Source organism: Centroberyx affinis, unplaced genomic scaffold (genome assembly GCF_046629955.1).
Source record: "Centroberyx affinis isolate AG114_WGS23_722 - 3 ecotype Tasmania unplaced genomic scaffold, CSIRO-AGI_Caff_v1 ptg001411l_1, whole genome shotgun sequence".
NCBI classification, from domain to species: Eukaryota; Metazoa; Chordata; class Actinopteri; order Beryciformes; family Berycidae; genus Centroberyx; species Centroberyx affinis.
Genome location: NW_027279891.1, coordinates 341,592 through 369,460, shown reverse-complemented (window position 1 = coordinate 369,460; position 27,869 = coordinate 341,592). Strand labels below are relative to the sequence as shown.

Genomic DNA, 27,869 nt, shown 5'->3' with positions numbered 1-27,869 from the left:
TAAAATATTTGTTTGGGAGTCTTGTTTAGTACAAGGTGTGAATGAAATCTTGAAATTGTCATATTAAATTAGATTCATATTTTTCGAAGGCCTTTATACATTGCATTGAATAATTTATGTTTTACGTGTGGCGTACAGTTCACATGGACCTGAGTGAAGATGATCATGGACAAGGTGATTATGGTCTCTTTCAAGAATATTTCATGATTTATGATCCACCAGCATGTGTAAAGACCATAAAAACACTCATGATGTCGCTGTTGACCAGCAGAGGAAGAGCACATCTCCACCCACCACTACTGCCTTGATATTCAATCATCATTTATTTGTCAAGAGAATCAGTTACACCAACGAAAAGGTTTTATCGTATAGCCTACTCTTGCGTTCAGTTCGGTATAGTTGACGTTTTATTTCACTTTGAATGATTGTTGGTCAAGCTGTGGAGTATCAGGATGGGACACAAAGGATTGTCAGCGCTAGGCCAGATTTACGGCATTGCTTTCTTTATTCTAACGTTGCACCATGTGTATGGAGACCTGAGCTATTCTATTCCAGAAGAAATGAAGCGCCAATCTATTATTGGGAATATAGCCAAGGATCTTGGTCTTGAACTGAGGAGACTATCTTCTCGAAATGCCCGTGTTGATTTTGAGGGGACTCGTAAACGGTACTGTGACATTGATGTAAGTACCGGGGATTTGATTGCATCGGAGAGAATTGACAGAGATAGTCTTTGTGGCAAGAAAGCGTCATGTGTTTTAAAAGTGGATCTTGTGTTGGAGAATCCATTGGAGCTTCAACGTTTAAGTATTCATATTCAGGATGTAAACGACAACTCGCCACAATTCAAAGATGATCTGATTGAAATGGAAATAAGGGAGTCAGCAGAGAAGGGCAGCCGTTTCTCAATAGAGGAGGCCCATGACGCTGATATAGGTCAAAATTCTGTTCAAAGGTATGACCTGCAAAAAAACGACCATTTTATTCTAGCTGTTGACAGCAACAAGGTTGAACTTGTAATGGAGAATAAACTTGATCGAGAGCGCGAAAAAGAGATCAATTTGCTTCTCACAGCTCTGGATGGTGGCAGACCACAGAGATCCGGTACGGTAGTAATACATGTCACTGTACTGGATGCTAATGATAACGCCCCAGTGTTCAGTCAGGCCGTCTATAAAGCCAGTCTGCCTGAAAATTCTCCTGTAGATACTGTAGTGGTTTCAGTGAGTGCTACTGATGCAGATGATGGGCTAAATGGAGAAGTGACATATGATTTTGGCCATGTTTCAGAGGAAGATGGAAAAATATTTTCTATTGATCGTAAAACAGGAGAAATTCGAGTTATTGGTGCGGCAGATTTTGAGGAAGTGACTTCATTTGAAATGAGAGTGAAAGCAAAAGATGGTTTAGGGCTTACCTCATACGCCAAAGTTATAATAGATGTTACTGATGTGAATGACAACGCCCCAGTGATATATCTAAAATCACTGACTAACCCCATACCAGAAAACGTGTCACCTCATACAGAGATGGGCATCATTAACGTGCAAGATAGAGACTCTGAGAATAACCGACAGGTTCGCTGCTCCATTCAACAAAACGTCCCTTTTAAGTTGGTTCCCTCCATCAAAAACTACTATTCTCTGGTGACCACGGGCCATTTGGACCGTGAAGTCGTGTCTGATTACAACATTACGATCACTGCCACCGACGAGGGCTCTCCGCCTCTGACCTCCTCTAAAAGTGTTCAGCTGTCAGTAGCGGACGTCAACGATAACCCACCTGTGTTTGAGGAACAGTCCTACAGCGCCTACGTGACTGAAAATAACAAACCTGGCTCCACTTTATGCTCCGTTACTGCTCGAGACCCAGACTGGAGACAAAACGGTACAGTGATTTATTCTCTGACAGCTGGTGAGGTTAACGGCGCCCCGGTGTCCTCCTATCTATCCGTTAACGGAGACACGGGAGCGATCCATGCTGTGAGGTCGCTTGATTATGAACAGTTCAGGAGCTTTAAAGTCCACGTGATGGCCAGAGACAACGGTTCTCCTCCGCTCAGCAGCAACGTGACCGTCAGCGTGTTCATAACGGATGTGAATGACAACTCTCCTCAGATACTGTATCCCGCCCCGGAGGGCAACTCCTTCATGACCGAGCTGGTTCCCAGAGCTGCGCACGGAGGCTCTCTGGTGTCCAAGGTTATAGCGGTGGACGCCGACTCCGGACAGAATTCCTGGCTGTCCTATCATATAGTCAAATCCACTGATCCTGGACTTTTCACTATTGGTCTCCACAGTGGAGAGATCAGGACACAGCGAGACATTTCTGAATCTGACAGCATGAAACAAAACCTTATTGTGGCAGTGAAAGATAACGGACAGCCCTCTCTCTCTGCCACCTGTGCCATGTATTTACTTATTTCTGACAACTTGGCTGAGGTGCCAGAATTGAAGGATATGTCTTATGATGAGAGCAATTCCAAGCTGACCTCTTATCTGATCATCGCGCTGGTGTCCGTGTCCACCTTTTTCCTGACCTTCATTATTGTCATCCTGGGTGTGAGGTTTTGTCGCAGGAGAAAGCCCAGACTGTTGTTTGACGGAGCGGTCGCCATCCCCAGCGCTTATCTCCCTCCTAATTATGCAGAGGTTGACGGCACAGGAACTTTACGCAGCACTTACAATTATGACGCCTACTTGACAACGGGTTCGAGAACCAGTGACTTCAAGTTCATCAGCTCTTACAATGACATCACGCTGCCTGCAGACCAGACTCTGAGGAAAAGTCCAAGTGACTTTGCTGAGGCGTTTGGAGATGCAGATACATTGCCAGAGGTATGATTAATATTAATAAACTATATTTTATAATCAGGTCATATTAATTTTTTTTTATATTACAGTAGTTTGAAGCCATTACATCTGCAGGCACTGCAAACAAAAAGTTAATTAAATTGTGGGCTATCAGTTACCGTGTGATTAGTGAAAAAGTAATATTTTAACGTTTTAACATTAATTTTAATCACTACATTATCCAGGACCTTTTGAAGTCTTCCAGTAGTGAACTAAATATGTAAACGATTACGCTAAGTGGCGTTGTTTTGTAGGTTGCGAGTTTGACATTGCATATCCCTGTCCATGGTGCTGAATCACACTTAGGCGTCTTTGTTCCTACCGCACCTATACGATTTGTTTTCGAAATCAATGACTGGCTTACGGTTTTTAGGGGGCATGAAATTGGTCAATCAAGTAGCTGATTAATAATTGCATAGGTTTATAGTGTTAGGGCTATGCTATATCTGAAACGTACTCATGGTGTCGCTATTTACCAGTGTAAATGCAGTTGCTGTAGACAACCCACGTCTCCACCCACTTAAGTTCACATGACATCACATCTTAGGGTTTACCACGGCGTTACAAACCCATGGAGACGTTCATGTCGCTGTTATTCTATCGCGGAAAATAAGCAGCAATTTCATAAGCAAACAGATAATTTTCGTCTCATCGATTTTGATGTATTGTCAGTAACTGGCGACAATTCTTTTTCTCCTCTGAGGATGTTGTATCAAGCCTTCTCTTTGATATCCCTTTTCCACGGCTTTGTTTTATTTCTGGGGCCTTACTCCAACACGGTGTACGGGGATGTGACCTATTCTTTTCCAGAGGAAATGAAACGAGGGTCTGTCATTGGAAATATAGCTAAGGATCTGGGAATGGAACCGATCAAACTATCCTCTCGCAAGGCACGTATTGACACAGAAGAAAACGACAAACGGTATTGTGACATTAATCTGAAGACTGGAAATTTGGTTATTGCCGACAGGATTGACAGAGAAGGGCTTTGTGCGAAGAAGGCGTCGTGCGTTTTGAAGCAGGAACTTGTATTAGAAAATCCCCTGGAGCTTCATCACATTAATTTTCACGTTCAAGATATAAATGACAACTCTCCGCAATTTAACGAGGTTCAGATGAATATAGAAATTACAGAATCAGCAGGGAAAGGAGCTCGTTTCCTAGTCGGAGAGGCCCATGATGCGGATATAGGACAGAACTCAGTTCAAAAGTATAGTATACAGAGAAACGACCACTTCCTACTCGATGTTGAGAACGATGCTGTGAATTTAGTCCTTGAGAAAGAGCTTGATCGTGAACAAAATGGAGAAATACAGTTACTACTGACAGCTATGGACGGTGCCTCTCCGTCGAGGTCGGGGACTGTAGCCATACACATAATTGTACTAGATGCTAATGATAACGCCCCAGTCTTTAGCCAGGCAATCTATGAAGCCAGTTTACCTGAAAACTCTCCACTGGATACTGCAGTGCTTACAGTGAGTGCTACTGATGCAGATGAAGGAATAAATGGGGAGGTAACCTATGATTTTGATCTCATATCAGAATCGGACAAGAAAACATTTGTTATTGATCATAAAAAGGGGGACATTAGGATTGTGGGTAAAATTGATTATGAAGATATGACATCTTTTGAGTTACGCATCAAAGCAAAGGATGGTTTAGGGTTAGCATCCTATGCCAAAGTCATCATAGATATTTCTGATATCAATGACAATGCACCAGTGATACATCTAAAATCTCTGACCAAGCCAATACCAGAGAACGTCTCACCTGGTACAGAGGTAGGCATCATTAACGTGCAGGATAGAGACTCTGAGAATAACCGACAGGTTCGCTGCTCCATTCAGCAAAACGTCCCTTTTAAGTTGGTTCCTTCCATCAAAAACTACTATTCTCTGGTGACCACGGGCCAACTCGACCGTGAACTAGTGTCTGATTACAACATTACAATCACTGCCACCGACGAGGGCTCTCCGCCTCTTTCCTCCTCTAAAAGTGTTCAGTTATCAGTAGCCGACGTCAACGACAACCCACCTGTGTTTGAGGAACAGTCCTACAGCGCCTACGTGACTGAAAATAACAAACCTGGCTCCACTTTATGCTCCGTTACTGCTCGAGACCCAGACTGGAGACAAAACGGTACAGTGATTTATTCTCTTTTACCTGGTGAGGTGAACGGTACCCCGCTCTCCTTCTATATATCCATTAACGGAGACACGGGGGTGATCCACGCTGTGAGGTCGCTTGATTATGAACAGTTCAGGAGCTTTGAAGTCCACGTGATGGCCAGAGACAACGGCTCTCCCCCGCTCAGTAGCAACGTGACTGTCAGTGTCTTCATAACAGATGCGAATGACAACTCTCCCCAGATACTGTACCCCGCCCCGGAGGGCAACTCTTTCATGACCGAGCTTGTCCCCAAATCTGCTCAGGGAGGCTCTCTGGTGTCCAAGGTGATAGCAGTGGACGCAGACTCCGGACAGAACTCCTGGCTGTCCTATCATATCGTCAAATCCACTGATCATGGACTTTTCAGTATTGGTCTCCACAGCGGAGAGATCAGGACACAGCGGGACATTTCTGAATCTGACAGCATGAAACAGAACCTTATTGTGTCAGTGAAAGATAACGGACAGCCCCCTCTTTCTGCCACTTGTGCCATGTATTTACTTATTTCTGATAATTTGGCTGAAGTGCCAGAATTGAAAGATATGTCTTATGATGAGAGCAATTCCAGGCTGACCTCTTATCTGATCATCGCGCTTGTTTCCGTGTCCACCTTCTTCCTGACCTTCATTATTGTCATATTGGGTGTGAGGTTCTGTCGCAGGAGAAAGCCCAGACTGTTGTTTGACGGAGCGGTCGCCATCCCCAGCGCTTATCTCCCTCCCAATTACGCGGAGGTTGACGGCACAGGAACTTTACGCAGCACGTACAATTATGACGCCTACTTGACAACGGGTTCTAGAACCAGTGACTTCAAGTTCGTCAGTTCTTACAATGACAACACGCTGCCTGCTGACCAGACTCTGAGAAAAAGTCCATCTGACTTTGCTGAAACGTTTGAGGAGTCTCCAGAGGTAATTTAATGTTATGTTTCAGGATATGCATTTAAACAATTCATTTTCCTTTCACGTTTTGCATTTGCATGGCCCCATCAATGACTAGACATGCATGCAGAAACCTCTGTATACATTAGATCACTTGAGACATGAGCAGTCCATTCCCTCTTTTAGACCACGGATTGGTTCTTTTGCTATAACGTGCCATTATATTTATCACATGAAAACCACGCCAGGCTCAATTTTATTTCAGTTAAATAGCCTACATTACTTTCCCCTTGAGTTATATGTTGCCTGTGTGTGACACGTTTTGCTCATTACTTGAATATAGTTCGGGAATTTATGCCATTGTATCGGAGATGTGGGAAATCACTGTCTGTGATTGCAATACGGCTTTGTCTTATGTCACTTTCACAATTACAAAATATGATCTAGTCAGACTTAGGGAATTAAGTTGTAGCCTTAAAAGTCCAACAGCAAGCATGTGTGTATGGGCTTCTGTGTGAGTGTCCAGGTGCTGGTATGTGTGAGAAAGGAGGGAAGAGAACCATCTGCTGGATTAGCAGAAAACACTTGTTTCAAAACTACAGCTACGCTGATGACGGTACTCTGATTTGATATTATTCGATATTTATTATAGTCTCACCCATCAAGTTCCCATGTCGGGTCGAATTTTACCTAAAACACCGAAGTTGTAGAAAATCTCAAATGAACACTCAAAATTCAATGAAGGGGGGTGACCACTATTTTTTTTTGTGTTATTGCGGATGTCATGAAGCCTTATGCCGATCAGATGCAAGAAACAGGTTTTATGACAAAATAAAGATGAAAATTGTCAAATTTGATCCAAACACATCAGATGATTTAAGGTTAAAATGTTTAAGAACTCTCAGCCTCATCCAATTTGCAGGTGTCCCTTCTCTATGAAAATAAAACAGCTCTTATGTTCGACAAGTATGCCTTAATCTGATGGTGATGATGATGATGATGATGATGCTGATACTACTACTACTATCAAAAATAACGTGCAGAAGTGGTTTTCAGATATTGCTTGACCTGCCCTGGGAAGATTTATTCATTTATTTCTCTGTTTATTTCTTTGTTTGTTCAATCTTTAAGCAATGCAAGGGCTCACAGAGAAAACAAGATAATACATGGCCCACCTTTCCTCTAATACATGCCACTACTGTGACATTCGAAGACTTGGTCGTCATTCATTCTGGCAGTCGCTGCACCAGCTGTTTCCATTTCTGTTTGTCTTATTTCAGATTAAATTACTCCTAACCCATGATTTTGTATATTTTTCTTTAAAATGTTAAATCTTAGATTTCATATTAATAACTAAGGTAGCAAGTGTCAGGATTTTGACGGTGAACTGTCCTTTGTCAGTGAGCTTCCAGTCGTCAGTTGGTAAATATTTTATTTTTTTTCAGTTGTCCCTTATAGCTTAGTGCACACCTTTCTGATGGTAGACCTGTAACCAAAAGTTGGCCGTACGGTCCAAATAACAGTTGGAAGAAACAAGTGTAATAATTATCAAGGTTTACTTTCCACTAAAACTCTGTCCATGGTGCTGAATGCTGTTTTCACTATGAGAGCACTTCAACGCCAAAACTTTGACATCTGTTACTCTTTTTTTTGGAGAGTGTGATTTGTTTCCTTTTAACTGTAAAACAATAAATATACGTTTGGGTTTCAATTGGATCATGATAGCAATTATGGCAACTCATGCTGATTTATCAGTCGTTTATGTGTAATATGTGTAATAAACCCACGGGGTCGCTGTTCACTTGCTGTTATGAGATAGGTTCACGTCTCCACCCACTGCAACGAAAGAGTAGTCCTAGTCTAAAAAGCAAAGGTGCCATTTCTGTTGAAACGGTATAGGTGGCTTTTTACCAATACCTTTCCATTTTATTATGGAGATACAGTACCCTTCTTTCAAGAGCAATTCTGGAATAACCTATAGCGGCTAGGATAACTGTCGTGTCCGTATCATAGTTCCTGAGAAAAAATGGGAAACAAAGGAAAATTGCTGCTGGGCCTTGCATGCGGCTTTGCTCTCATCGTCCAATTTACCACTGGAGACCTGAGCTATTCTATTCCAGAGGAGATGAAACGCGGATCCATTGTTGGAAATATAGCCAAGGATCTCGGGCTGGATAATGGGAGATTGTCTGCTCGTAAGGCCCGTATTGATACCGAGGAAGACTACAAGCGTTATTGTGAAATTGATTTGAAAACGGGAAGTGTTGTCGTCGGAGAAAGGATTGACAGAGAGGAGCTGTGTGGAGAGAAGGTTTCGTGTATGCTTAAATTCGAGTTGGTCCTAGAGAGCCCTTTGGAGCTGCATCGTATTTCACTGCTTATCCAGGATGTAAATGATAATTCACCCATTTTTCCGAAGGATACAATAAAACTGGAAATAACCGAATCAGCCGTGAAAGGAGCTCGATATCGGGTTAACGAGGCACATGACGCGGACATCGGACAAAATACGGTTCAGCTATACAGTTTACAAAAGAATGACAATTTTGTTTTGTCTGTTCGTGGCGATACTGATGGGTCTAAGAACGTCGAGCTGGTATTGGACAAAGAGCTAGACAGAGAAAAACAACATGATTTGAATCTAGTGCTCGTTGCAGTTGATGGAGGCAATCCACAAAGATCAGGAACTGCTATTATACACGTCACTGTACTGGATGCTAATGATAACGCCCCAGTGTTTAGCCAGGCCGTCTATAAAGCCAGTCTATCTGAAAACTCTCTTCTAGACACTGTAGTCGTTACTGTGAGCGCCACTGATGCAGACGAGGGAGTCAACGGAGAGGTGACATATGAATTTAGTCGCATTTCAGAGAGGGCGAAAAAAGTATTCTCATTGAACAGTGTAACTGGAGAGATAAAAGTAATAGGACCAATCGATTTCGAGAGTGATTCTAAGTATGAGATGCGCATAGACGCCAAAGATGGGTATGGGCTTTCATCTGATTCGAAAGTAATAATAGATATCACTGATGTAAATGACAACGCCCCAGTGATATATCTGAAATCAGTCACTAATCCCATACCAGAAGACATCCCTCCTAGTACAGAGGTGGGCATCATTAACGTGCAGGATAGAGACTCTGAGAATAACCGACAGGTCCGCTGCTCCATTCAACAAAACGTCCCTTTTAAGTTGGTTCCCTCCATCAAAAACTACTATTCTCTGGTGACCACGGGCCAACTGGACCGTGAACTAGTGTCTGATTACAACATTACAATCACTGCTACCGACGAGGGCTCTCCTCCTCTGTCCTCCTCTAAAAGTGTTCAGCTGTCAGTAGGCGACGTCAACGACAACCCACCTGTGTTTGAGGAACAGTCCTACAGCACCTATGTGACTGAAAATAACAAACCTGGCTCCACGTTATGTTCCGTTACTGCTCGAGACCCAGACTGGAGACAAAACGGTACAGTGATTTATTCTCTTTTACCTGGTGAGGTGAACGGGGCACCGGCATCCTCCTATGTGTCTGTTAACGGAGACACGGGAGTTATCCACGCTGTGAGATCGTTTGATTATGAACAGTTCAGGAGATTTAAAGTCCACGTGATGGCCAGAGACAACGGTTCTCCTCCGCTCAGCAGCAACGTGACCGTCAGTGTCTTCATAACAGATGTGAATGACAACTCTCCTCAGATACTGTACCCCGCCCCGGAAGCCAACTCTTTAATGACCGAGCTCGTCCCCAAAGCTGCGCACGGAGGCTCTCTGGTGTCCAAAGTGATAGCGGTGGACGCGGACTCCGGACAGAACGCCTGGCTGTCATATCATATAGTCAAATCCACCGATCCTGGACTTTTCAGTATTGGTCTCCACAGCGGAGAGATCAGGACACAGCGGGACATTTCTGAATCTGACAGCATGAAACAGAACCTTATTGTGGCAGTGAAAGATAACGGACAGCCCTCTCTCTCTGCCACCTGTGCCATGTATTTACTCATTTCTGATAACTTGGCAGAAGTGCCAGAACTGAAGGATATGTCTTATGATGAGAGCAATTCCAAATTAACATATTATTTGATCATCGCGCTGGTGTCCGTCTCCACCTTTTTCCTGACCTTCATTATTGTCATACTGGGTGTGAGATTTTGTCGCAGGAGAAAGCCCAGAATGTTGTTTGACGGAGCGGTCGCCATCCCCAGCGCTTATCTCCCTCCCAATTACGCAGAGGTTGACGGCACAGGAACTTTACGCAGCACGTACAATTATGACGCCTACTTGACAACGGGTTCTAGAACCAGTGACTTCAAATTCGTGAGATCTTACAATGACAGCACGCTGCCTGCTGACCAGACTCTGAGGAAAAGTCCATCTGACTTCGCTGAGGCATTCGGAGATTCTGATGGTTCCCCGGAGGTAGGGGCAAGTTTTAGATTTCAATTGGACACGATATGTAAAACTTGTTGAGTCAGACAATTTACAGTTTCGTTTAAAATATTCACATTTGTATTCCTCTTTCCCCTGTAGGTGTATACAAGCAACCGTTTTGGTTTGTCCAAACCATGCTGTTTATAAGAATTTATGCTTGTTTTAATGGCTTTTGACCTCAGTGGGAGTCGTTTACATTTAATTTTGTGGTCTCAGTTACAACAGTACAAAAGTAAAACGGAATTTGCTGAGACGTTTGGTCAGTCAGAGGAGCCTCCAGAGGTAGGCCTCAATTTAATGTTACGTTTTGGTATATGCTTTTAAACAATATTCCTTTCGAGTTTTCCAGTAGCATGGCCCCACCAACGAGTAGACATGCATGCAGAAACTTCAGTATACATTAGACTATTTGAGACATGAGCAGTTATATTATCTCTTTTAGACCACGCATTTGTTCTTGTGGTGTAATGTGCCATTATATTTATCACGTGAAAACCACGCCACCCATGCCAGTCTTCCTCAATTTAATTTCCGTTAAATACATTCCTTTCCCCTTGAGTTGTCCGGCTATGTGTGACACGTTTTGCTCATTACTTGAAATAGCTTTGGAAGTTTTGCCATTGTATCGGAGGTATGGGTAATCACTGTGATTGCAATATGGCTTTGCAATATTGGTCAGTGTTTTGTGCGAGTTAGTTTGTGAGTAATAAAATCATCTGCTGGATTAACAGAAAACACAGTTTCAGAACTACTACATAACCACACTGATGACTGTACTCTGTTTTTATATTATTTGATGCTTATTGTAGCTCACCCATCAATTTCCCATGTCGGGTCAAATTTGACCCAAAACACCGAAGTTGTAAATCTTAAAGGAACACTCAAATTCAATGAAGGTGGTGACCACAATTAGTTTGTGTTTGTATGCCTCTTGTTGAGGATGTCACGAAGCCTTAGGCCAACCAGATGGAATAAACAGGATTTATGACAAAAAAAGACGAAAATGGTCAAATTTTACCCAAACACATAACATGGGTTAAGGGTAAAATGTTGATTAAGAAGTGTCGGCTTTACCCAATTTTCAGGTTTCACTTCTTTATGAAAAATCAAACAAATCGTATGTTCGATAATACATAATCTGATGACGACGATGATGATGATGATAGTACTATTGCTACTACTAAAAATAACGTGGCGAAGTAGTCTTCAGACATTGCTTGACCCGCACACATGCCCTGGGAAGATTTTATTTTATGAATATGTATGTGTATATATACACATACTTATATACGTATATATTTTATATTTTTTGTTCAATCTTTAAGCGACGCAAGGACTTGCAGAAAAAACAAGATAATACATGGCCCACCTTTCCTCTCATACATGCCATTACTGGGACATTCAAAGACTCTGAGGAGTTCACCGCGTTAGTCGTGTCATTCATTCTGACAGTCGCTGCACCAGCTGTTTCCATTTCTATGTGTCTTATTTCAGATTAAAATAGTCCTAACCCATGATTTTGGATATATGTTTTTTAAATGTTAAATAATCTTAGATTTTATGTTAATAACTGTGATAGAGTTGCGATTTTGACAGTGAACTGAATTTTGTCAGTGGGCTAATATACCTCAAGATGCTAAATATGGGAATACCTTTTCCCTGTTGTCAGTTTGTGAATATTTTAATAGCTTATATTTCTCACTTATAGTTTAGTGAACACATTTGTGATGGTAATCCTGTGACCAAAAGTTGGTCGTTAAGTCAGGTGTTCAGTCGAAATAACAGTTGGTGGAAACAAGTGTGACAATGATCAAGGATTACTTTCCATTGAATCTCTGTCCATGGTGCTGAAAGCTGTTTTCACTGTGAGCGTGTTTCAAGGTCAAAAGTTTGACATTGATTACTTATTATTTTTGTTTATTTGTTTTGGTTAATGTGATTTATGTTTCCATATGACGACTGCAATAAATAGGCATTTGGGTTTTGATTGGATGATGATAGAAACAATGGCAACTTATGTTGATTTAGCAATCATTTATGTGTAATATGTGTAATAAACCCACGGGGTCGCTGTTCACTTGCTGATATGAGACAGGTTCACGTCTCCACCCACTGCAATATAAGAGTAATCCTGGTCTAAAAAGCAAAGGTGCCATTGCTGTAGAAACGGTGTAGGTGGCTTTTACCAATACCTTTTCATTTTATTATGGAGATATAATACCCTTCTTTCAAGAGCAATTCTGGAATAACCTATAGCGGCTAGGATAACTGTCGTGTCCGTATCATAGTTCCTGAGAAACAATGGGACACAAAAGAAAATCGCTGCTAGACCTTGTGTGTGGCCTTTCTCTCATCGTCCAATTTACCACTGGAGACCTGAGCTATTCTATTCCGGAGGAGATGAAACGTGGATCCATTGTTGGAAATATAGCCAAGGATCTCGGGCTGGATAATGGGAGATTGTCTGCTCGTAAGGCCCGTATTGATACCGAAGAAGACTACAAGCGTTATTGTGAAATTGATTTGAAAACGGGAAGTGTTGTCGTCGGAGAAAGGATTGACAGAGAGGAGCTGTGTGGAGAGAAGGTTTCGTGTATGCTTAAATTCGAATTGGTCCTAGAGAGCCCTTTGGAGCTGCATCGTATTTCACTCCTTATTCAGGACGTAAATGACAATTCACCAATTTTCCCGAAGGATACAATAAAACTGGAAATAAGAGAATCAGCCGACAAAGGAGCTCGATATCGAGTTAACGAGGCACATGACGCGGACATCGGACAAAATACGGTTCAGCTATACAGTTTACAAAAGAATGACAATTTTGTTTTGTCTGTTCGTGGCGATACTGATGGGTCTAAGAACGTCGAGTTGGTATTGGACAAAGAGCTAGACAGAGAAAAACAACATAATTTAAATCTCGTGCTCGTTGCAGTTGATGGAGGCAATCCACAAAGATCAGGAACAGCTATTATACACGTCACTGTACTGGATGCCAATGATAACGCCCCAGTGTTTAGCCAGGCCGTCTATAAAGCCAGTCTATCTGAAAACTCTCTTCTAGACACTGTAGTCGTTACTGTGAGCGCCACTGATGCAGACGAGGGAGTCAACGGAGAGGTGACATATGAATTTAGTCGCATTTCAGAGAGGGCGAAAAAAGTATTCTCATTGAACAGTGTAACTGGAGAGATAAAAGTAATAGGACCAATCGATTTCGAGAGTGATTCTAAGTATGAGATGCGCATAGACGCCAAAGATGGGTATGGGCTTTCATCTGATTCGAAAGTAATGATCGATATCACTGATGTAAATGACAACGCCCCAGTGATATATCTGAAATCAGTCACTAATCCCATACCAGAAAACACCCCTCCTAGTACAGAGGTGGGCATCATTAACGTGCAGGATAGAGACTCTGAGAATAACCGACAGGTCCGCTGCTCCATTCAACAAAACGTCCCTTTTAAGTTGGTTCCCTCCATCAAAAACTACTATTCTCTGGTGACCACGGGCCAACTGGACCGTGAACTAATGTCTGATTACAACATTACAATCACTGCTACCGACGAGGGCACTCCTCCTCTGTCCTCCTCTAAAAGTGTTCAGCTGTCAGTAGGCGACGTCAACGACAACCCACCTGTGTTTGAGGAACAGTCCTACAGCACCTATGTGACTGAAAATAACAAACCTGGCTCCACGTTATGTTCCGTTACTGCTCGAGACCCAGACTGGAGACAAAACGGTACAGTGATTTATTCTCTTTTACCTGGTGAGATGAACGGTGCCCCGGTGTCGTCCTATCTGTCCGTTAACGGAGACACGGGGGTGATCCACGCTGTGAGATCGTTTGATTATGAACAGTTCAAGAGCTTTAAAGTCCACGTGATGGCTAGAGACAACGGTTCTCCTCCGCTCAGCAGCAACGTGACGGTCAGTGTCTTCATAACAGATGTGAACGACAACTCTCCTCAGATACTGTACCCCGCCCCGGAGGGCAACTCCTTCATGACCGAGCTCGTCCCCAAAGCTGCGCACGGGGGCTCTCTGGTGTCCAAGGTGATAGCAGTGGACGCGGACTCCGGACAGAACGCCTGGCTGTCCTATCATATAGTCAAATCCACTGATCCTGGACTTTTCAACATTGGTCTCCACAGCGGAGAGATCAGGACACAGCGGGACATTTCTGAATCTGACAGCATGAAACAGAACCTTATTGTGGCAGTGAAAGATAACGGACAGCCCTCTCTCTCTGCCACCTGTGCCATGTATTTACTCATTTCTGATAACTTGGCTGAAGTACCGGAGCTGAAAGATATGTCTTACGATGAGAGCAATTCCAAACTAACATCTTATCTGATCATCGCGCTGGTGTCCGTCTCCACCTTTTTCCTGACCTTCATTATTGTCATCCTGGGTGTGAGGTTTTGTCGCAGGAGAAAGCCCAGACTGTTGTTTGACGGAGCGGTCGCCATCCCCAGCGCTTATCTCCCTCCCAATTACACAGATGTTGACGACACAGGAACTTTACGCAGCACGTACAATTATGACGCCTACCTGACAACGGGTTCTAGAACCAGTGATTTCAAGTTCGTGAGATCTTACAATGACAACACACTGCCTGCTGACCAGACTCTAAGAAAAAGTCCAGCAGACTTTGATGGGATATTTGGAGACTCCGTGGTTTCCACAGAGGTACGTTTAAAGTGGACATGAATGAATATGATATACCTATGAGTATTACATCCGCTTTTTATACCTTTTATTTCACCTCCCTGCGTGATTGTTTTAAGACGTGGCTTGAATGAGTTTTGACAGTACACGTTTTGTTGTTACTTACGTAGAAGGCATATAATCTAGCTACAAAGTAGTGGTAAATTAGACTTGATTGTGAAACCACATATTGTCTCTCTTCGGTGATTGTACTACTATGTCAAAATTAATCATCCGCTTTGCAGATTGCCTTTTTATGTGGGTCTCTTCCGTTTAACTTGCGGCAAATGGATCTCATAATTTAATGTGGAGATGTAATTTGCAAGGTGTTTTAGTGTACTGTATTTATTTGAAAATTGTAAAATAATTATCCTTTGACTGGCTGTCTTTTCAATAACTGAATCTGATCATATTTATTCGGGTTTTTGCATACTGTCAGTGATGTTAAATTTGGCCATTGCGTTTTATGCGATATGATGATCAACGGTAGTTTGATTAGTGCTGCAAGCAGTGATCTTAAAATGTATGACTTGTAGCGTGTTTTCTCGTGATCACATAAGACTGCAATCTTAAATTAGAGGGGTGTTATGAGATCAGCATGGTACCATGTAGGTTTTGTTGCAAAAATATCACAACATCATTATCTATAACCGAGAGAGTTTTTCAGAAGTGAGAAAAATTCTCATTCGTTACCATATTTGAAAACTGTAGCTCTCCGTGGCGCTGATCGAATGGCTGTTTGGTCAGATGCTTGTAGCAGAGGGGAATGAAAACAACAGTCTTGCAAGAACACCCAACCGTGTATTTGTCTAAAGATCCACGTGCTCTTGTTTGTAAAACTTTTGTTTTAATATTAAACTATTTTTATTACTATATTACTTTCTTATAGGAGCGTGGTTTGCATGGTTTTAGGTCACCAATACCGTTATATTCGAGGGACGCAGCTTTATCAATATCTTTTTTTGTGTTGCTCTGTTACGTGTAACTATTAAAAAGGACTCACCGTGTCGCTGTTCACCAGTTCAAGAATAACACATCCCCACCTACTGTATCGTCATTTAATCTGGACCTTCTTGTCTTTAGATTAATGTCGTGGAGGGTTCGATCAGATTTTCTTGGTGCAGTTCTGAGTAACATCAACGCTGACTGGGGTTGCCTTTGTTTCTGAACAATAATAAATGTGGACTGTCCTGTAAGCTGTGGAGGTTTTGTGTCTAAATGGGAAACAAAGGATTCTCCCCCCTCGGCCTTTTATGCGGCTGTGTTGTCTTTATTCAAACGCTGCACCTCGTTTATGGAGACGTGACCTATTCCATTCAAGAGGAGATGAAACGCGGATCTGTTATTGGGAATATAGCCAAAGATCTCGGACTTGAGGTGGGAAGATTGTCCTCTCGAAATGCTCGTATCGATATTGAAGGGAACCGTAAACAATTTTGTGACATTAATACTCGGAACGGGGATTTGGTTGTAGCTGAGAGAATTGACAGAGAGGAGCTTTGTGGCGAAAAGGTTTCATGTATCATTAGATTTGAGTTAGTCTTAGAAGGACCCTTGGAAATGCATCACGTATTACTTCACATTCAGGACATCAATGACAACGCGCCCATATTCCCGAAGGATTTAGTGAGAATAGAAATTAGTGAATCCGCCGTCAAAGGAGCACGCTTCCCTATAAATGAGGCTAACGACGCAGACATAAATGAAAACGACGTGCAGAGTTACAAACTGGAAAGAAATGACAATTTTGACCTAAAAGTTAATACCAATGCAGACGGGGGGAAGTATAGTGAATTAATACTATACAAAGAATTAGACCGGGAGGAAAAAAGGGAGATGAGCTTATTGTTGACAGCTCTGGATGGTGGCTCTCCTCAGAGATCAGGTACTGTAGTCATACAAATCACTGTTCTGGATGCCAATGATAACGCCCCAGTGTTTAGCCAGGCCGTCTATAAAGCTAGTCTGCCTGAAAACTCTGATGTAGATACTGTAGTGGTTAGATTGAGTGCTACTGATGTTGATGAGGGACTGAATGGAGAGGTATCTTATGAGTTCAGCCGCATTTCTGATTTAGCTGCCAAATTATTTGCAGTGAACCAGAAAACTGGCGTAATACAAGTAAGCGGGCCTATTGATTTTGAGGAAGGGACAACGTATGAAATGCGAATTGAGGCAAAGGATGGATATGGTCTTACCTCAAATGCAAAAGTTATAATAGATATCACCGATGTAAATGATAACGCTCCTGTGATATATTTAAAATCTCTGACTAATCCCATACCAGAGAACGTGTCACCTGGTACAGAGGTGGGCATCATTAACGTGCAGGATAGAGACTCTGAGAATAACCGACAGGTCCGCTGCTCCATTCAGCAAAACGTTCCATTTAAGTTGGTTCCCTCCATCAAAAACTACTATTCTCTGGTGACCACGGGCCAACTGGACCGTGAAGTCGTGTCTGATTACAACATTACAATCACTGCCACCGACGAGGGCTCTCCGCCTCTGTCCTCATCCAAAACTATTCAGCTGTCAGTAGCCGACGTCAACGACAACCCACCTGTGTTTGAGGAACAGTCCTACAGCGCCTACGTTGCTGAAAATAACAAACCTGGCTCAACGTTATGTTCCGTTACTGCTCGAGACCAAGACTGGAGACAAAACGGCACAGTGATTTATTCGCTTTTACCTGGTGAGGTGAACGGCGCCCCAGTGTCCTCCTATCTGTCCGTTAACGGCGACACTGGGGTGATCCATGTTGTGAGGTCGTTTGATTATGAACAGTTCAGGACTTTTAAAGTCCACGTGATGGCCAGAGACAACGGTTCTCCTCCGCTCAGCAGCAACGTGACCGTCAGTGTCTTCTTAACGGATCTGAATGACAACTCTCCTCAGATACTGTACCCCGCCCCAGAGGGCAACTCATTCATGACCGAGCTGGTCCCCAAAGCTGCGCACGGAGGCTCTCTTGTGTCCAAGGTGATAGCAGTGGACGCAGACTCCGGACAGAACGCCTGGCTGTCCTATCATATAGTCAAATCCACTGATCCGGGACTTTTCACTATCGGTCTCCACAGCGGAGAAATCAGGACACAGCGGGACATTTCCGAATCTGACAACATGAAACAGAACCTTATTGTGGCAGTGAAAGATAACGGACAACCCTCTCTCTCTGCCACATGTGCCATGTTTTTACTAATTTCTGATAATTTGGCTGAGGTGCCAGAACTGAAAGATATGTCTCATGATGAAAGGAACTCCAAGCTGACCTCATATCTGATCATCGCGCTGGTGTCCGTCTCCACCTTTTTCCTGACCTTCATTATTGTCATCCTGGGTGTGAGGTTTTGTCGCAGGAGAAAGCCCAGACTGTTGTTTGACGGAGCGGTCGCCATCCCCAGCGCTTATCTCCCTCCCAATTACGCAGAGGTTGACGGCACAGGAACTTTACGCAGCACTTACAATTACGACGCCTACTTGACAACGGGTTCCAGAACTAGTGACTTCAAGTTCGTGAGATCTTACAATGACAACACACTGCCTGCAGACCAGACTCTGAGGAAAAGTCCAACAGACTTTGCTGATGTATTTGGAGATTGTGATGGTTTTCCGGAGGTAGGAACAAGTTTCAGGTTTCAATCGGCTTCTCCTGTAGGTGATTAGAAATAACCATTTTGGTTTGAATCAGCTATGTTGATCATAATAATTGATTCTTGTGCCCAATGGGATTTTACCTCAGTACGCTTTTTTAAAATTTGCTAGATATTTATGTCCACAAATTTTGACTGAACAGTTCAAGTTAACATAAATATCACATGTTAATCATGTCTTTAAGTGGAGGTTTCCTTTCAGTTCATTATTCTTGAAACCTTTCCATCACCGACTAATTCATTTTTGCTGGGAACTCCATCATTCAGTATTATGAGTAACAAAATGAAGGGGGTGAAATTATTTAAAAACAAAAAAAAAACAAAAAAAATGTTTGTTGTAGATGAGAAATCTACAGAGTTGAATAAACCCCCTACTAGAATGTAATGTCTTGATTACCTCTACCACCCTCTATTTGGTTGCCAACAGTAGCTTTCTGTTGACTTTTTTTGGTATCTTGTGAAAAATCTACGTCAGCATGCATATGTTTTTTCATACACATATGGACATGCTACCTTATTTGTCTTGTGTAAACCATATGAATATCCAGACTTGTTAGATGGAACACTCTCTGTTCATCATAATATATGCTCAGATTATCAAAGTAAATAACCCCTACCCTCATTTCATAACATATTTCAGAGTTAACCGGATTTCATATGCAAGTCGAGTAAAGATTTTTGATCTGTGTATTTTTTCATAGCTAATCTTATTCTGCTTTTCCTGCTAACAAAGCCTGTGTGAGGTCCCTGTAATATGTTTTAATGGCATTTCAATGTAGAGTGGACTCTGCATTTTAATAATCCAACACCGTGTGGAATATGCCTTTCACTTATGGATTGCATGGATTGCATGTGTGTTTTTATCAGTGTGATCATTAATGTTTATTTTGTGGATTTTATTGTGATGCAACTCAGGTTTTCCCTGATAAAGTAATGTTTTGTCTCAGGTTGTATCTTCTCTCTTGATACAGCGAGATATTTAATAGATATTAAATATAGATATAGAATATTGATAGAGTGTTAATTGAAACTCGAGGCAGATTGTCTCAAGAATGGAGAAATAAATATGATCTATATTTGGTGAGAAAAAAATGTAATGGAATATATTATTAGCACTCCCATTTTGTGTATGTTTTGTAAATTTGTGTTTAGGTTTGGTGGAGACCAGTTTGTGCTCATGTAGTGCTAAATATGTAGATTGGCAAAATATCTACTCTTTCTTCCCCTGGGTTATTTAAATACTTGGACTATTGATTACCTCTCAAATTTTCACTCTAATGTTGTATAACTTTTTATTGGCACAGTGCTTTACCACTGAGGAAAACAATATTTAGAAATCATGTTTTTCTTCTCAACTTAAAATACATTAGTCCAACACAATTGTTCTACTAGGGGATGTAGGCCACTAGAGTGGGATATGAGGTCTCTTTGATGACAGTCGTGCTTTCCTTTAATTATTGTTTCTGCTTGGATGAGATAATGATCATAATCTGAAATATAAAAATCCTGCCAAGGGAACTACATTATGGTTCTTACACCATTCCAATCAATAGCCCTATTTTGTAATATGAAGATTGTTTTCATGTCTTCATTTGTCACCATCTGTGTGTTTGCTGAACCATCGAATCCGAAACAGAGTCCAAGACCAATTTGCAATGGTAGTGTTTCAGCTCAGTCTGAGTTAAGCTGCTTTAAAATAAAAAGCAATGTCAATGGCCCTTAAAATATGATGAGAACATACAAATGAGTAACGGTCACATTCTGCTCAGGGAACTTGGCAGTGCACAGTGACAAGTGCACATAGACTTAAGACCAGATCCAATACTATGAGACGGGGGTTTGCAGAAGGAGGAATATACATCACTCAGTAATGCTATTAACATTACCATGCACCTAGTGTTAACAAACAAAATACAAAAATCAACAAGAAATGAAATAGGGCTTAACTAGAGAGTTAGCTTTCCAGCTAATACTGCTAATTCGGTTGTCAGGTAAGCCTGACAAGAGAGAATGATTTGGACACAAAAAACTTTTTGAAATTGTTGAGTGAAAAATGCAATGTTTAATACTTACAATAGAGTTAAACATATTCTCAGTCAGTGCCCTTTTTTCCATACCTGTATACTGCCAAACCCATGAGCATTTGAGTCCAATTCATCTACTGCTGAGTCCAAGTTGAGTTAATAGCCATTACAAATAACTCCAGATTGAGCCCCAAATCTGGACTCTGCATTTAAACACTACAACACTATGCTCAATATGTTCACTTTCATCACATTCATTAGATTCAGCCCATTTGAATTTGTTTAGTAGGTAGTTTGTTTTCTTTACATGACTAGAAAGACAAGATATTTGGTAACACTTTATTTGGATAGTCCAATGTTGATACTTAACTATCAGGTGACAAAAAGTATATGTTCAACAAAGTGCCAGTAAAACACAAACCTAACTCGAACATGACTCAATTATGAGTATCACTTGAAACTTAGTAAACGTTTTAGTGGCACATTATAGTCACTTGATTGGCAGTTGAGTATCAACATTGGACTAAAGTGTGACCAAATATTTTAGATTCATTCACAAACAGAAGTGACAGTAACTAGCCATATCTTAGTCATAAGTCAATACTTTAAGTAATGTAGTATCGATCTACACTTTATTGGAGGGGCACTCAGAGTAGTATGTAATGGTCAAATAACAATAAGTAAGGATTAATTAATATTCAAAACATTAAAACAACTTTTGAGCATGATAAGGAAGACTGAACATCTGCACATGATGGAGGATGTTTGAAAATTACCAGGTAGTCCACAGGACTGTCTTCTCCAAGGGGCCGTACAATGGAGGAGCAAATAAAGCCATACATGATTAGTGTAATTAGCGGAACTAACCTGTGACTACTGGTATGTTCCCATGTCACTTCTTAATGTGAGCATACATGCAACATAATTCATTAGCATTATAATTACCAGTGGCTAACAGAGAGGTAATGAATACATAAACTGTGATGTAATGATAAATTGTCAGTTAATAATGTCCTTCTTGATTCATTAATGTGATTGATTAATAAGTGCTTATATAACTGTGTAACTAATGTAACTAATATCACTTAGTGGTTTATCAATAATTTTTGGCAATGAAATCAACTTAGAACATTTTAAGTCAGCTGGGTAAGATCTTATTGATGGTTCTTTTGAGAAACCTACAACCTACCTTGCCGGTCGAAACGTTGCATTCAATTCTTTGGGAGCTTATATTCAGTGCGTGGACATCCTTCCTTGTCTCTTTGTAAGTTGTTGTTTTTGTCCTGCACCTGTACCCAACTTGGGTTGGATGTGCACACCATTCAACATTTTCTCTTTTGAGAAACCTGGCTTTGCTGAATGTACTAGCAACTAGCTTGCTAGCTAATTGCTGGTAGCAAGCCAAAGTTGACCATGTTTATGGTAGCTCTCCTATTCACCAGAATTTTGCAATGGAATTATTAAGTGACTCATTTAATTACTTGTTTAATATTTATCATACGCATTGTTATAGTCATGTCATTTAAACATCAAATTCATTAATCACATTATATTTTTAATTGATTGATAGGTAATCACTTAACTGATAATTATTAGGGCGCAAAACGGTCATTTTTTGACATTAAAATAAAGTTGCATTTTTGGGAAGATTAACAGTAACACTTTGTAAATTACCTAGGTTGGGAAATGAGTGAATCATTTAAATGAGAAAAACGTGGTTTCCCACATTACTTAAAAGTAAACAAAAACACATGAATTGCTGGTCATAAAGGGTAACGCTTTATTTTCTGGGTCCACAATTTCCTAATAATTTCCTAGAAAGGAACTGATAATTTCTTAGGAGCTTGGCTGGAACAAACCATGAAATTATGTAGTAGTCATATAGAAAATATAAGCAGTCTGGTGGAGTCGAAAAGATACTGTAAATTTCTAAAATAATTTCCTGGAAAGAACTACAAAACTATTTTTTGGAAAAATAATATGCAAAGGTCAATTTGGTAACCCAATCATTATCCATATAATTATATAACATAGTTATTTGTTGAATTCCTTCGTCTGATTTCTAATTTTCCATATAACTACTACATAATTTCATGGTTCTGTCTTGGAAACTCCTTTACAGGAAACTTACTAGCATCTATCAATACACAGGATATGATGTTACTTGTGCCATAATCCAAGGTGAGCATTCATATAGAGGCCAAATTCAGAACTTAACAGAATTATACTTCCATACCAATGAGTACCGTGGAAAACATCAGGCTACACCGTCATAAATCTACAGCACCATAAGACAGGCAGCAACATTCACCAGCTACCTACTCCAGTTTCAGGGCGAGTGAGTTGGCAAATCATTGAGGTTATCAAATGGGCACCCTCCTTCACCGATGTTTCGTTGAATTGACACCTCAAGAAGGCTCAGTGGTGTATCCTAGCGTCCCAGAAACACCCCCCTCTTTGCCCATACTCAGACCCAGAGCAGACCCAAGTCCACTACACTACTGTCGCTGTCACCTGCACCTTGTTATCAACAACACTACTTTATATCACACACGACCATCAATATCCCTTTCTATTCAGAACATTAAGTTACACACTACATCTAAACCCTACCAAGTCACACATACTATGAAGAAATTAGCAATTCCTTTCTAGGAAATTATTAGGAAATTGCGGACCAGGAAAATAAAGCGTTACCCCACCTATAAATAGTTGCTTATAGATAGTGTCATAAGTCATTGTAAACGTGTTTATAGTGTGTTATAACTACACTCATAATGTGCTATAAACACATACGTCATAGAAAGTGTTAACTTGACTGATAAATGCCCACATACTTTTAAATATTCTTTAATTTAAGAGCTTAATTTCTGCTAATTAACATCCCCTCTTTTGGTGCTGAAAGCCCCTAACTGTGCATCTTCCAGGAACAGTTGCCACTCTTGCTATGATAATATCATATGTCCTACTGTTACCATTTGACACAATAGCGAATTGCTTATGGGTATCGGCATGCGGATTATTATATTTGATACAAGTAATTTATTTCATTTTTTGTTTAAAATTATCAAAATTATAGGTCAAACGACTACATGAGTTAATTGGGTATTCACTTACATTAATTCAATCATCTCTGTTAATCTGTTATACTTCATGTGTACTCATGGTGTCACTATACACCAACATAGGAGTAAAATATTTAGTCTCCTTTTTCACAGCAGCCGTTATCAGGATCTATCACAAAGCTGAGGTTTTACATATGCAGTGCGGACGAGAAATGGTATGAAAGGCCTACATTCATCCTGGTAGTTTGGTCCAATATTGCATTTTAAATTCATTCTGGAGCTGGCTCGAAACAACAGTTACAAGCAATTGTTTTGTGGATAGTAGGCTACTGTTGTTACGAGGATGGTACACAGAGGGTACGTTCTTCAAAGCTATGGCTTTGTCTTTTTCTTCGCTGCCCTGCACTACGCACATGGAGACCTGAGCTACTCTATACCGGAGGAGATGAAGCGCGGATCTGTTATTGGAAATATCGCCAAGGATCTCGGTCTTGACGTGGGCAGATTGTCTACTCGCAAAGCTCGCATTGACACGGAAGCGAACGACAGACAATATTGTGGTATCGATCTTCGAAGCGGGGATTTAATTGTTGCAGAAAGAATAGACAGAGAGGAGCATTGTGGAGACAAGCCTTCGTGCATTTTTAAATTCGATTTGCTGTTGGAGAGTCCCTTAGAATTACACCGTTTATCCCTGCAGATCCAAGACATAAACGATAATGCACCCATTTTCCCGAAGGATACAGTAAAGCTGGAAATTACAGAATCAGCTGGCAAAGGAGCTAGGTATCGCGTTAATGCAGCCCATGATGCAGATATAGGCCAGAATTCCGTTGAGAGCTACAGCTTGCAACAAAATGACCACTTTGTTCTGAATATTCAAACAACAACTGCTGGTAGTAAATATGGCGAATTGGTTTTAGACAAGGAGTTAGACCGAGAGGAGCAGCAGGAAATGAAATTATTGCTCACAGCTCTAGATGGTGGTTCTCCTCAGAAATCAGGTACTGTAGTCATTCACGTCACTGTACTGGATGCTAATGATAACGCCCCAGTATTTAGCGAGGCGGTTTATAAATCTAGTCTGCCGGAAAACTCTCCGTTGAAAACCCCAGTAATTACAGTAAGTGCAACAGACGCAGACGAGGGTGTCAATGGTGAAGTTACATATGAATTTAGCCGACTCTCTGATAAGTCACGAAAGCTTTTTTCACTCGATCAGAAAACAGGCCAGATTATTGTAACAGGTGACATTGACTATGAGGAGGGATCCAAATATGAAATGTTTGTTGAGGCCAAAGATGGCTATGGTCTCTCCTCAGATACAAAAGTGATTATAGATATTTCAGATGTGAATGACAACGCCCCAGTGATTTATCTGAAATCCCTGACTGATTCCATACCAGAGAACGTGTCACCTGGTACAGAGGTGGGCATCATTAACGTGCAGGATAGAGACTCTGAGAATAACCGACAGGTCCGCTGCTCCATTCAACAAAACGTCCCTTTTAAGCTGGTTCCTTCCATCAAAAACTACTATTCTCTGGTGACCACGGGCCAACTGGACCGTGAAGTCGTGTCTGATTACAACATTACAATCACTGCCACCGACGAGGGCTCTCCGCCTCTGTCCTCATCCAAAACTATTCAGCTGTCAGTAGCCGACGTCAACGACAACCCACCTGTTTTTGAGGAACAGGTCTACAGTACTTACGTGACTGAAAATAACAAACCTGGCTCCACTTTATGCTCCGTTACTGCTCGAGACCCAGACTGGAGACAAAACGGTACAGTGATTTATTCTATTTTACCTGGTGAGGTGAACGGCGCCCCAGTATCTTCCTATCTATCAGTAAACGGAGAAACGGGGGTGATCCACGCTGTGAGGTCGCTTGATTATGAACAGTTCAGGAGCTTTAAAGTCCACGTGATGGCCAGAGACAACGGTTCTCCTCCGCTCAGCAGCAACGTGACCGTCAGTGTCTTCATAACGGATCTGAATGACAACTTTCCTCAGATACTGTACCCCGCCCCAGAGGGCAACTCCTTCATGACCGAGCTGGTCCCCAAAGCTGCGCAAGGAGGCTCTCTGGTGTCCAAGGTGATATCAGTGGACGCAGACTCCGGACAGAACGCCTGGCTGTCCTATCATATCGTCAAATCCACTGATCCGGGACTTTTCACTATCGGTCTCCACAGCGGAGAAATCAGGACACAGCGGGACATTTCCGAATCTGACAACATGAAACAGAACCTTATTGTGGCAGTGAAAGATAACGGACAGCCCTCTCTCTCTGCCACATGTGCCATGTTTTTACTAATTTCTGATAATTTGGCTGAGGTGCCAGAACTGAAAGATATGTCTCATGATGATAATAATTCCAAGCTGACCTCGTATCTGATCATCGCGCTGGTGTCCGTCTCCACCTTTTTCCTGACCTTCATTATTGTCATCCTGGGTGTGAGGTTTTGTCGCAGGAGAAAGCCCAGACTGTTGTTTGACGGAGCGGTCGCCATCCCCAGCGCTTATCTCCCTCCCAATTACGCAGAGGTTGACGGCACAGGAACTTTACGTAGCACTTACAATTATGATGCCTACTTGACAACGGGTTCGAGAACCAGTGACTTCAAGTTCGTGAGATCTTATAATGACAGCACCCTGCCTGCTGACCAGACTCTGAGGAAAAGTCCATCTGACTTTGCTGAGGCATTTGGAGATTCTGATGGTTCCCCGGAGGTAGGGGCAAGTTTCAGATTTAAATTTGGCAAGATTTATCAAACTTGCCGAGTTCGCTTATTCAGGTTTTTTTTATTCAACAGAAACAACTGTTTTGGTTTGTCCAAACCATGCTGTTCATAAAAATGTTTGCGTGTTTTTAATGGCTACTGACCTCATTGGGACGCCCCAGTGATTGAATAACCCTATGAAACAGTGGAGTCGACTTTTCTAAAATAAATCGCTGAATTATTTCAAGCGTAATTTTTGACCACACCTTTTTTGTCCTTTAAAAGCGAAAACGTGTTATTTGGGATTCCTTATCCAACTCATAGCCCACTGACGACGTTGACTGAACACCTTAGATTTTAAATGTACTTTGTGCGTTATAATGGGTAGTTGTGCCTATTGTGGTTTGCCTTCATTTTTTGCGACGGGTTTTAAGGGATTTCACGAGCTCTATCTATCTATCTATCTATCTATCTATCTATCTATCTATCTATCTATCTATCTATCTATCTATCTATCTGTCCTCAGTCTGTATGTTGCTTGTCTGATGTTTGCGTCTCAGAAGATCATTTCATTCGCGGAATTATTCTTAAGTGTCTCTGTCCATGGTGCTGAACTGCCAATCAATTGTTCATGCTGCTTTTGCGACGTTTTGGTTTTCTGCATTTGTAAAACTTTCCAATATGATCAAATATTACGTAAGGCTCCTTTCCTTGACATCCACTTTGTTGGGGCTTGATACGTCTCATGCAATTGATGTTTGGAATTGCATCAACACAGACATGCTTTGTTTTTAGAAATAGTTAACCTCTATTTTTTTCTTGTTGAGCCCTTAAAGTAACCCGTGAGAACATAATGTCATTGTATTTATGTGTCTTACTATCCAGTGGAAGCAGTGGGGGAGTTTACCGGGGGGTTGATCCGTCTGAGCATCTATGCATTTATATGACGTGCGGTGTTAAAAGCGCCTTCTTAAATTTCCTCGGACATCCTTTCCAATAGGCTACAGTTAGCTGCAATGAATTTCCCTAAGACTTGTAGAGAGGATTGGGGCTCATTCACGAAATGTGCGTGCAATCAGATTTAATTTTGAAGTATAGAAACGTTTCCACGAACATTTCACCATTCATCATGTTTTTTTCTTACCTGGATTAGTTTTTTTTCTTGGTAAAATAAAAATCTACGTGTGGTTGGAAAGTTTCTGCTAAGTTTTATTATTTATGCAAACACTTTAAGTAATTACAGACCTCATAGTGATGTCATGTGTTCAGTGAGTAGATATTTTGCCTTCGACAGCTAATGGAAAACACCTGCTTTGGCACCGCTGATTGGGGTATGGTCAGAAGTGCAACATGCTT

General features: G+C 41.4%; 6 protein-coding genes across 6 annotated transcripts; all 6 read left to right on the top strand.

Annotated features, from left to right (window-relative positions):
- Positions 1-452: 452 nt before the first annotated feature.
- Positions 453-2,843, top strand: LOC139649950 (protocadherin gamma-A11-like). The gene has a single exon (XM_071526460.1). The coding sequence runs from the start codon at positions 453-455 to the stop codon at positions 2,841-2,843; it is 2,391 nt and encodes a 796-aa protein (XP_071382561.1).
- Positions 2,844-3,556: 713 nt separating this feature from the next.
- On the top strand, positions 3,557-5,944 carry LOC139649949 (protocadherin gamma-A12-like). Its single transcript, XM_071526459.1, has one exon. The coding sequence runs from the start codon at positions 3,557-3,559 to the stop codon at positions 5,942-5,944; it is 2,388 nt and encodes a 795-aa protein (XP_071382560.1).
- A 1,987-nt stretch (positions 5,945-7,931) lies between these two features.
- On the top strand, positions 7,932-10,481 carry LOC139649948 (protocadherin beta-15-like). The gene is made up of 2 exons (XM_071526458.1): positions 7,932-10,322; positions 10,434-10,481. Exons 1-2 carry the CDS (start codon positions 7,932-7,934, stop codon positions 10,479-10,481), a joined length of 2,439 nt encoding a protein of 812 aa, XP_071382559.1.
- A 2,154-nt stretch (positions 10,482-12,635) lies between these two features.
- LOC139649947 (protocadherin beta-15-like) lies at positions 12,636-15,047 on the top strand. Its single transcript, XM_071526456.1, has one exon. It carries the CDS (start codon positions 12,636-12,638, stop codon positions 15,045-15,047), a length of 2,412 nt encoding a protein of 803 aa, XP_071382557.1.
- Positions 15,048-16,262: 1,215 nt separating this feature from the next.
- Positions 16,263-18,710, top strand: LOC139649946 (protocadherin beta-15-like). The gene has a single exon (XM_071526455.1). It carries the CDS (start codon positions 16,263-16,265, stop codon positions 18,708-18,710), a length of 2,448 nt encoding a protein of 815 aa, XP_071382556.1.
- Positions 18,711-24,129: 5,419 nt separating this feature from the next.
- Positions 24,130-27,431, top strand: LOC139649945 (protocadherin beta-15-like). Its single transcript, XM_071526454.1, has 2 exons — positions 24,130-26,523; positions 27,399-27,431. Exons 1-2 carry the CDS (start codon positions 24,130-24,132, stop codon positions 27,429-27,431), a joined length of 2,427 nt encoding a protein of 808 aa, XP_071382555.1.
- The last annotated feature ends 438 nt before the right edge of the window (positions 27,432-27,869 follow it).

Coding starts and splice junctions, on each gene's coding strand:
- LOC139649946 (XM_071526455.1), top strand. CDS start 16,263: ATGGGAAACAAAGGATTCTCCCCCCTCGGCCTTTTATGCGGCTGTGTT.
- LOC139649945 (XM_071526454.1), top strand. CDS start 24,130: ATGGTACACAGAGGGTACGTTCTTCAAAGCTATGGCTTTGTCTTTTTC. Junction 26,524..27,398: donor ATTCTGATGGTTCCCCGGAG/GTAGGGGCAAGT, acceptor CTTACTATCCAG/TGGAAGCAGTGGGGGAGTTT.
- LOC139649950 (XM_071526460.1), top strand. CDS start 453: ATGGGACACAAAGGATTGTCAGCGCTAGGCCAGATTTACGGCATTGCT.
- LOC139649947 (XM_071526456.1), top strand. CDS start 12,636: ATGGGACACAAAAGAAAATCGCTGCTAGACCTTGTGTGTGGCCTTTCT.
- LOC139649949 (XM_071526459.1), top strand. CDS start 3,557: ATGTTGTATCAAGCCTTCTCTTTGATATCCCTTTTCCACGGCTTTGTT.
- LOC139649948 (XM_071526458.1), top strand. CDS start 7,932: ATGGGAAACAAAGGAAAATTGCTGCTGGGCCTTGCATGCGGCTTTGCT. Junction 10,323..10,433: donor ATTCTGATGGTTCCCCGGAG/GTAGGGGCAAGT, acceptor TTTCCCCTGTAG/GTGTATACAAGCAACCGTTT.